The 11,093-nt window shown below is 38.6% G+C and overlaps 2 protein-coding genes across 6 annotated transcripts in view; one reads left to right on the top strand and one right to left on the bottom strand.

Annotated features, from left to right (window-relative positions):
- The window catches only part of HOXD13 (homeobox D13), a 44,209-nt gene that overhangs the window by 4,439 nt on the left and 28,677 nt on the right, over positions 1-11,093 (top strand). For 4 of the 5 annotated variants that reach the window (XR_011849443.1, XR_011849445.1, XR_011849446.1 and 1 more), the window contains exon 2: positions 6,790-6,882. The gene's annotated coding sequence lies outside the window, so the exon portion shown is untranslated. Of the gene's footprint in view, positions 1-6,624; positions 6,883-11,093 lie in introns of those variants that run through there. The other variant, XR_011849444.1, reaches the window with a different exon arrangement.
- EVX2 (even-skipped homeobox 2) lies at positions 1,740-7,011 on the bottom strand. Its single transcript, XM_072121656.1, is given in 4 exon segments — positions 1,740-2,907; positions 2,909-3,481; positions 4,952-5,196; positions 6,216-7,011. Coding segments are annotated over 4 exon segments (1,284 nt in total). The 5' UTR covers positions 6,643-7,011; the 3' UTR covers positions 1,740-2,868.

The following is an 11,093-nucleotide window of genomic DNA, read 5'->3' as shown; positions in this document are numbered from 1 at the left end:
AATGCCTTATGTTTTTTAAGGGTTACAACCTTCCCAGTTAGTGAAGAGCAACTGTGATACATCACTGGATCAACAAACCCCCTATTCCTTTGTCCCTTTAATTTAAGAAGAGTAAATGGAGAAAGGGGACGGAAAGTAAAGATGCCACAGGGGAGCACTCGAGTATATATTTAACTAAACTGCAATTAAAGACAGTATCAGCTTGTATCATTTAGGACTAATGCAATAATAATGGGGAATTACAGGAGCAGGATGGCTCTGATAGCAGCCCCCCTATTCCCCATAGTTTAGCATTGGTGTAATTAATGCCAGCCTGAGCAGTTGGTAAAGAAATTTTCCTGTAAGGACATCTTGGTTAAATCGAATAGAAACAGACTCTTTTGCACACACCATTGACTCTGGCATTTTGTGCTGGAATATCGATTTTGCCAACAGCCTGTAGAAAACGCAGTGCTGGTGTCACCTTTCCTTACAATGATTTTTGCATTTTTAACTTTTCTTTTATTGTCATGTAGATCACATTCACTTTGCAAGATGAAGGTGACCATTTAAATTACGTTTATTCTGGGCTAAACACACTCCCTGATTTAATTCAGTATATAGGAACACAACAATTGGTATATTTGTCCCTACAGAAAAAGAATTGTATATATTTGCACATAGAGGAACTTAATGAAAGATAGATGGACTAAACAAAATATAGAGATACTACAATTAATATAGAGGGGCGACACTAAATATAGAGGGGCTGCACTAAATATAGATGGACTAAACAAAATATAGATGGACTAAACACAATATAGATACACTACTCTAAATATAGATGGACTAAACAAAATATAGAGGGGCTGCTCTAAATATAGAGGGGCTACACTATATATAGAGGGGCTACACTACATATAGATGGGCTAAACAAAATATAGACTATACAAAAAAACAGGGATTAAACAAAAAAAATAAATATACAGAGAGGAAACAAATATATAGAGGGACTAAACAAAAAAATAATCGTTGTGCAAACAACAATCCAAACTTCCATTTAAATAATATTTATTTATCATCACCAAACACAATAAATAACATAATATACAAAGCTTTTTTTGTTAAATCATTATTGCACATTTTTTAAAATATTTTACAGTGAATTCTCTGAACAGACACCGAATTTAAAACACGTGTATTATACAGATGTGTTTTCTACAGACATCAGGATCCAAATGATCCAACATAAATAAAGTCCATCGTACTAAAACAAATCGTTCTCGTCAGTAACAGAATCACCACCGAACCTGTAAACATTATTGCCCAAAAAAATAGATTATTTACATCCATGTTCAGGAGGCCAGATGAAAGCAGATGCAATTTGGAGGATGTTGCATAACAGTGCTAGACTCTCTCCCTCTCTCTATCTCTCGCTCTCTCTCAATTTATAAATTATATATTTCATAAAATAAAAAAAAATCTATTTTGATAATTTTAACTTATCATAGAAGGGTTAAACAAAATTCAAGTAAATTGTTTTCTTTTTCTTTTATAGAGAAATAATTTGTATAAAATAATAGGAATAATAAGAAAAGTAGGAAACACTGGCTATGCTCAGACTGTTCTGGCTAGTGGCATCTAGGGGAGACCAGTGTCAGCTATACAAAGGTAGTGCTGTATTATGGAGGGGCTATATATATATATATATATATATATATATATATATATATATATATATATATATATATATGATGGATTTCTTTGCTTTTCGCTATGGACCGAAACCATCAAGTGAAGTGCAAGTTCTCTGTGTAGCCCTGGAGAAGATCTCATTATGTGAGGAGTGAAGTGACTCTGCGGGGAACATTATGGAAATCTGTAGGTTTGATTTAATGAGGCTTCTTCACACTAGTGGAATATCAACTTTAAGGAGAAAAGTCTGCCCAGGGTGTCCGAGCATTCAAAATGAAAATTGCCAATTTTGATGATAGGAGCTGAGCTAAGGTAAGGGATGTAGCATTAAATAACATACATCCTATGCACCAAGAACAATGTTTTATGTACCAGGCCTCTTATCTGTCTCTCCTAATGACTTCCCTTAGCGGGTTGTTAGTACTTGACAGCAGGTCTCTATGCGGGGAACTTTCCACCAATTCTACATTCAAAGGAGGTCCATCAGAGAACATGATTGGCAATTTTCGTCATAATCTACACATTATTAGCATCAGAATTGACATGGCAATAACACTGCTAGTTTGTGATGTGCTTTTCCAAAGTTCAGGGAACTCCCTGCAGGAACTGGGGTTTTGGCAAAGCAAAATTTGTGTTACCCAGTGGTAACCTGGCAAAGGCGAATATGCCTTCTCGTGTGCTATAATTAATCATGTTACCCAAAACTTTGAGACAAAAATTCTTGTCCCACTTTACATGCCCTATCTCAAGATTCAAGTATTGTCCAGATACAAAGTAATTCATCAAACTCATATCAAGATAAAGAGGCAGCCTAGAAAATAAGGCCAGCAGGAAAATAAAAAGGATCATGGAACCCAATGAATAAAATAGAAAAGATTTAAGAAAAAAATTATATTAAACAATGTAGATACATTTCAGGAGACAAAATGTTTCCTACAACAACAATAACAAAAACTACAGAAGAAATGATGTACGAATCCTATCATCTTGGAGTGCACTTAGTCCTCGGATTATTTCTTAATTGATTGTTAATTGAGGATGTAGAGAAAAAAAAATATTTTGGGAGATGATATAAAATAAGAAAGGCGCCCTCATTTGTTGTTGTTGGGTGTTATACGGCAAGTCCAAATTAAAGGGGTCAGTGCAGGTCAGGTGTAAGGGTAGAGTAGGAAGGATGAGGTGTTTGGGGTGCAGTTATCTGGTCAGGGGGGTCTCCTCTCTTTGGTCCGGGGGGGGAAACAGAGGTTTTGCTGAGCACTGCTGCAGAATATGGGAGGAAGCTGCTCTCCGACCTCTGTGAGGCAGCCGTGCAAGTGAAATCCGAGCCCCTGCTGGCTGAGCCCAGTGCTGATGCTGTTTGGTTACTGTGACAACTGAGACAAGAACATGGGGTTGATCCAGGGGCTGAGGCTGCTGCAGCTGCCGCAGCGGCGGCCGCAGCTGCAGCGGTGCTATTGAGCCCGGCCGGGGACTGATAAAGCCCTGGATGTCTGAAGCTGCAAAGAAGTTCTGGTCTTGAGTATGGATGAGAGAGGGCACGGAAAGTGTCCAGCGGGCGAATGGATGTAGCAAAGGGTGAAGCCGCAGCCGCTGCAGCACCTGATGCCGCTGCAGCCGCAGCTGCTGCTGTCACCCCGACGTGTGGATAATAATGCAGAGGCACATGGGAATGAAACGGGTAAGGAAGGCTCCCTGTGGCCGCAGCGTGGGTCATCATGTAGGTGTAGAAGCTAGGATCCGCTGGGTGAGGCCAAGACATTGCTAAGCGCTGCCTCTTGTCTTTCATCCGCCGGTTCTGGAACCAAACCTGTACAGAGAGGAGAATACAATATGAATATGCAAATCTACACAACTAAATATAAATTAATGCTGCGTGTTTTTATTGCAATGTGAAATCCATAAATACAAAATATTAAAGGACGACTACGGACGACTACAGAAATACTAAATATATCAAACAAAATGCATTACAGTGTTCAACATAAAGATAGCAAATTTAATATACCGTATCTATATTTGCACATGCATAGCTAAATATCTCTGGAGAGTTACGTGTGGAAATATACTATTTATCATGGGGAAAACAGTTTTCAGTAATTATCAGTAATCTGCAGAGTAGAGCAGCCTCCTCAGCCTCCATAATACATTGTATTTCTATGCACTGCAAAGTGGAGATGAGCTAGACCTTAGCTTATGAGTACATATAGATGAGGCCCTCAGGAGAAAAGCTGTCAAACAATCTCCTGCTTCTTGTTTTCCTTCCTAAATATAGGATCATGTCCTTGTGAAATAGAAATTCGATTGACAACTCTTTTTATATGGACTTGCGCTGGTCAACAATACTAAATAAACCTTGTTTTAATGTTATTATAATTCCACATTTAAGTGCTGAGCTTATCTCACTGCTGTCACTTTGTGAATTAGCTTCAACCATTTTCTTTATTTTATTAGTATTTATTATTAGTCATAATAACAAATAAACCCTTGTGTCTAAACAAACGGGGAAGTGTTTTGTATACCACAACACCCAACTTTTCTTTTAAAAAAACTCTAAATCATAAATATATGTGTGTGTGTGTGTGTATGTTTGTATGTATGTATAAAGCTGAATGAATGTATATATATATATATATATATATATATATATATATATATATATATATGTGTGTGTGTGTGTGCATGTTTGTATGTATGTATAAAGCTGAATGAATGTGTGTATATATATATATATATATATATATATATATATATATATATATACACATATATATATATATGTGTGTGTGTGTGTATATTTATCGCTCCTAGTCTATAACATTTCTTCTATGCCTTTCACTAACCATATCTTTATTTTAACCATTCAGGCCAATTTCACTCTGTACAAGTTCAATGTGTATAATCTCTGTCAGCAAATTACAGATCCAGTGACCCAAATAACAGTCTACGTATAATTTACCCATCATAAAGTACACTATATGCATCTCCCTAATGTACATATATCGATAGATTCACTATAAAATAAAATATTTGTGCAAACATATTATTCCAAAACCAGATTCCCTTCAATTCCAATTTAGAGCAGTTTTGCAGCAGGATATAATCTTTAGTTGAGTTGATATGAAATGTTGCAGTAAAAACCCTGGGTCTGGATTTTGCTCAGATGCAGGATTTTACTAGGGGAATGTTCACATAAAGCCGGCGCCTGGACCCTTCATGAATACATTGAGAAGGAGGTGACCTATAGACGAGACGGGGAGATGTCTCCTACCCCTCTTACCTTTATAGTTGTCTCTGGGAGGTTGAGTGCAGCTGCCAGTTCACATCTCCGGGGCCGGGACACATAATTCTCCCTGTAGAACTCTTTCTCCAGCCTTGCTATCTGTTCCCGTGTGAATGCTGTCCTATAACGTCGCACCTGGTCAGCAGCTGAACTGGAGCTCCCTACGGGGTTATTACTGCTGCTCAGACTGCCTAATCCAGAACTGGTGGACGAACTGGTGGTGCTGGCCACTGATCCACTCTCTGCAAAACAGATAAAAGCTTCATAAGTTTCTGCATGTTTCCCATGCGCCATTAATCACAATACAATAATTTACAGAACCTTTCTATCTATCTATCTATCTATCTATCTATCTATCTATCTATCTATCTATCTATCTATCTATCTATCTATCTATCTATCTGTCTATCTTTCTCTTTCTATTAATCTATTTATACATATGTAGAGATAGATAGTAAAAATACAACAATTTTACATAATTATATCTGCTTCTATGTACGTAGAAAACGTTTATAATAAAATATAAATATATAAAACAAACGAGAATATTATATATATACATTTGGCTCATTTTGGGGCAACTATCTAATCTGCATTAAATTGAAGGCGATTGAATGTGATTCACTTGCAAGAAGATTTTATTTAGTAAAGTCAATAAAAAAAAGAAGCAAAAGAAGAGGAAATGCACTGAAGGAGGAGAGAAGCCATAGAGAATGCGCTGCAATTCTCAGGGGAGGATTCACTCGTGCAGGATGACAACTTTGAAATGTATAGTATAGGGTGTATAGAAATAAATCTATATGAAAGTATTATTCATTGTGTATAGTGATATAGGAGGAGAGTATTGTATAAGTATTGTTTAAACTGTACTTTTGTGTTGTGCATTATTGATTACTATGGGAGGGAAAAAAATAATCGATTAGTTCTATCATCAGGCAGGTGTTTACCTGGTGGAAAGTTTGTGCAGGATGCAGAAAACTGAAATAATTTACAATTTTTTTTTTCTGTAATTTATTTTAAAATGTAAAAAAATATTGTTGTAAAATGCTATTTGATTGATCATTACAAATAATAAGTTTACACCTCTGATGGGCTTCACTACATGTAATAATAAAGATACAGCAAATGTATGGTCACTCATTGATCAGATCAAATGTCCAAAAATGTGAAATGTTGACAATGCTATATTGGTTGTGCGGTGATAGAAAGTCATTTTTTTGTGGGTGTAATATATTAAAAGTGTGTATGTGAGTGTCCATACCTTTGCTGATGCTGTCCTTTAGCTGGGTACCACTCAGGCTGTTGGGGGATCGCAGGGCTGAGCACCCCACCTCCACATCACTGTTCATATCTGCGTCTGAAGCCACGTCTGAATACTGGTTTATCTTCTTGCCTCTGTCAGATCCGGAGAGGTCGGATGCGTTGTTATTAGAGTCACTGTTGTGGTGAGAGATGCCGAACAAAGTGTCTATCTCAAATTTGCCTTTGCTGGGTATGTCCCCTATAGATCCATGCATAGAGGCAGAAGTTAGCCTGGGACTCAGGCGGGCATTATGATGAGCATTTTCCAAGGCCTCCAACACTGCATTCCCAGCCGAGTCGGATAAATTGGAAAGCCTTTTGCCTGTGGTCGGGCTGTGTAGTCCTCTTTCCATAAGAATCATCTCTTTTCTTATCCTTTCCATCATCTCAGCTTTTGTGAGGAAGGGGGAAAAGCAGTGAGAGTAGAAAGCAGGCTTGGTGCTGTAGTGATGATGATGATGTGCCTGCAGCAGGGGCCAATTCACATGCAGCCTCTGCCAGTGCCTCTAAATATTATCTTCTTCTTCTTGTAGGATGCCAAAGCGATGGAATGACTGGTCAAAATGACCCATACATCCTTCCCAGGCAGAAATGTCATTCATCAAAAGCTGGGGCTCGTCATTAAGGTATGAATGACGCTGCTGGAATAATCATTTATTGTAACAGTTTTATAAGCAAATAAATACAGGCTCCTGTCACTGGGCAGTGAAGGCGGGTTCTGTGCAGACAAATATATCCAGGTAGAGAGAGGGAGAGGCACAGACAAGGAATGAACTGTTAGGCTCCTGATCAGATCTTGCTTCAATTGCTGTGGGGTTTGGCCTCTGGGGTGAAATTGACAGTCTGATTAATAAAACGAGCCCAGCAACATTTCCCTTTCATTTAGGGGCATCATTATGCTGTGATTTTTGTTTTGTTGCCTTTTAGGTGCTAATGATGCTGGCTGTTCCCTTTTCTTCCCCCTTTTTTTTGCAGAAATAAATCACAATTTTTTTTTACTAAATAAAAGACTGTCAATTCTGAAAAATAAAAAAACAATATTTTACTACTTGTTCTTTGTTTATTTAACAATTACTGATTACATTTTTCAGATATTTTGTTATCGTTATAATTCATTTTATTATTCATTATTATTATTATATATTATTCATTTTTATTTCGTGTTTGTTTTTTATTTCGAAATGTTTTAATAGTGGAAACTTATTTTTTAAAAATATGTACAAATTCATAGAAAAAAAAAACAACAACTTCACCTTACATTAAGTTTACATTTATTTTATGCGAACATTTTTGTTCAATGGTTATGGATAACACACGAGCAATACTGTTTTTCTTCCCATGTTCCCATGGTGCATTAAAAAACTAAAATATTTTTAAAAATATGATAAAATACACACAATATAATAATACTTTAATTGCATAATCCCCATCTCTTGTTTAGAATCATGCTACATAAATAACGAATGTATAGACCTAAAAAGTGAGACCTGTCATATCATAGATTGTAAGCTCTTGTGAGCAGGACCCTGGTTCCTGTTATTACATTGGAACCAATTGCTCTTTTGTTATTTGTATAAGTACCCCAAGATCTGTAAACCCTGTTAGCGCTACATAAAATAGTATCTTGTAGTGTCTCCATGTTCTGTTTCAATGTAAAAAAAAAAATGTAAAAAAAAATAATAAATGAAGTCACTTTTAGTTTACATAGAATTTTTAAAGTGTCTTTGATACAAACATACCCTGGTATGGGGCAGACACTAGACTACATGTTTCCTAATAGACCCTTACAACATATACACATAACATACATGGCAATTGTAGCCTTGACTTTACTAGAAATTCTAAAGAGCCGAGATCATTGTCGTTAAAGTCCCTCTTCCCACTTTCTGATGACTTCAAGGAAGACACCGATTATCTTATCGCTGTCCTTTGGCGCCCCCACCAGTTTGCATCTCAGTATTGCTACAAGAATTTTAAAACTCGTGTTTTAGCCTTTATTGCAGCAATAACCTGAAAAAGCCACAGCTTCAACCTTTCCCTTCAACTATTTTATTGGAAAACAAACAAAAAAAAACCTTTAGCTCACATACACTTTTGTCCCTGGTTATTTCTACTTAAACTATTCATTTGGTAGCAGGTTACAGCAAGTTCTCGTACAACTTCTATATACACTAAAACATTCAACTATATAATAGTTGATGCCTTAAATATACATTTGTATGACAATTTAAAGAAAAAGCGGATGTTCATGAATGAGTACAAATAACAATCTTTATTAATTTCGCAAATACAAAGATAGGTTAAAAACAATTAAAAAAGCACCCTAGGTGCCATACTGATACCCATGACCCCAGTGCACAGTAATAAGCGAATAGTAACAGGTAAACAGGTTACAAAATGCATCTTTTGCATCTTTTGAATGCATTTTGTAACCTGTTTACCTGTTACTATTCGCTTATTACTGTGCACTGGGGACATGGGTATCAGTATGGCACCTAGGGTGCTTTTTTAATTGTTTTTAACCTATCTTTGTATTTGCGAAATTAATAAAGATTGTTATTTGTACTCATTCATGAACATCCGCTTTTTCTTTAAATTGTCATAGTAATTTTTGGATGTTTTATTCTATCTCTGACCCATATTTGCTGGGTAACTAAATATACATTTGTATCAACGATTTTAGGATTCATAGACCCAAGATACAGAATTTTATGGATCATGTGGACAGATCTGGCAATCCAAACACTGCTCATAATAGTGCAAATACCAACTAAATGCACACAGCTACCCTAAAGTAAGGCTGAACTTACACAGGACATGTTTGTTGGAGAAACTGGAGCTGCAGAAGCTGGTAAAATATAGACACGTGTTACAGAAAAATCTCCATTCACACGCAAATTTGTAAACATAGTGTAAACATAGCCTTGCCTGAACTGAGCCAATAAGGGTAAGTTCACACTACCGTTCAAATCTCCATTCTTTACTTCCGTTAAAAAAAAAAGTTAAGAACATATCAGGTAAAAATCACATAGACATCACTGTAAATTTTATGTCATTCGCTATGGTCAGTTTGGCAGGTATCCGTTATTGGGATTCATTGGGATGGATGGTTTTGAACTTCTTTGGGTATGTCAACTAAAGGCTTATTCACACAGACATGTCCATTAAATAGGGATGCGTTTGGATTCCTTTCCATTTGGCATCCACATCCAATTATTTGTTTTGTCCACATGGCATCCATATCAGCCCCCTGAAATGATTACATGGATCCATTGCAGAAATCCTCCTTAGGCATGCACTGCCTCCTGATGCAATCTTAGACATGTACTGCCCCCTGATGCGGTCTTAGGGATGTACTGCCCCCTGATGCGGTCTTAGGCATGTACTGCCCCCTGATGCAATCTTAGGCATGTACTGCCCCCTTATGCAATCTTAGGCATGTACTGCCCCCTGATGCGGTCTTAGGCATGTACTGCCCCCTGATGCAATCTTAGGCATGTACTGCCCCCTGATGCAATCTTAGACATGTACTGCCCTCTGATGCAATCTTAGGGATGTACTGCCCTCTGATGCAATCTTAGGGATGATACGGTCTTAGGGATTTACTGCCCCCTGATGCGGTCTTAGGGATGTTCTGCCTCCTGATGTGGTGTAGGCATGTACTGCCCCCCTGATGCGGTCTTAAGCATGTACTGCCCCTCGATGCAATCTTAGGGATGTACTGCCCCCTGATGCAGTCTTAGACATGTAGTTCCCATTGATAGAGAATAAGGGATGTACTTACCCCTGATGTGGTCTCAAGCATGTACTGCCCCCAATGCAATCTTAGGGATGTACTGCCCCCTGATGCGGTCTTAGGCATGTACTGCCCCCTGATGCAATCTTAGGCATGTACTGCCCCCTGATGCAATCTTAGGGATGTACTGCCCTCTGATGCAATCTTAGGGATGTACTGCCCTCTGATGCAATCTTAGGGATGTACTGCCCTCTGATGCAATCTTAGGGATGATACGGTCTTAGGGATTTACTGCCCCCTGATGCGGTCTTAGGGATGTACTGCCTCCTGATGTGGTGTAGGCATGTACTGCCCCCCTGATGCGGTCTGAAGCATGTACTGCCCCTCGATGCAATCTTAGGGATGTACTGCCCCCTGATGCAGTCTTAGACATGTAGTTCCCATTGATAGAGAATAAGGGATGTACTTACCCCTGATGTGGTCTCAAGCATGTACTGCCCCCAATGCAATCTTAGGGATGTACTGCCCCCTGATGCGGTCTTAGGCATGTATTGCCCCCTGATGCAATCTTAGGCATGTACTGCCCCCTCATGTGGTCTTAGGCATGTACTGCCCCCTGATAAAATCTTTGGCATGTACTGCCCCCTGATGCGGTCTTAGGGATTTACTGCCCCCTGATGCGGTCTTAGGGATGTACTGCCTCCTGATGTGGTGTAGGCATGTACTGCCCCCTGATGCGGTCTTAAGCATGTACTGCCCCTCGATGCAATCTTAGGGATGTACTGACCCCTGATGCAGTCTTAGGGATGTACTGCCCCCTGATGCAATCTTAGGGATGTACTGCCCCCTGATGCAATCTTAGGGATGATGCGGTCTTAGGGATTTACTGCCCCCTGATGCAATCTTAGAGATGATGTGGTCTTAGGGATGTACTGCCCCCTGATGCGGTCTTAAGCATGTACTGCCCCTCGATACAATCTTAGGCATGTACTGCCCCCTGATGCAGTCTTAGATATGTAGTTCCCATTGATAGAGAATAAGGGATGTACTTACCCCTGATGTGGTCTCAAGCATGTACTGCCCCCAATGCAATCTTAGGGA

Source organism: Engystomops pustulosus, chromosome 8, assembly GCF_040894005.1.
Source record: "Engystomops pustulosus chromosome 8, aEngPut4.maternal, whole genome shotgun sequence".
NCBI lineage: Eukaryota > Metazoa > Chordata > Amphibia > Anura > Leptodactylidae > Engystomops > Engystomops pustulosus.
The sequence above is the reverse complement of the archived record's forward strand: the minus strand, read 5'-3'. Positions and strand labels throughout refer to the sequence as shown.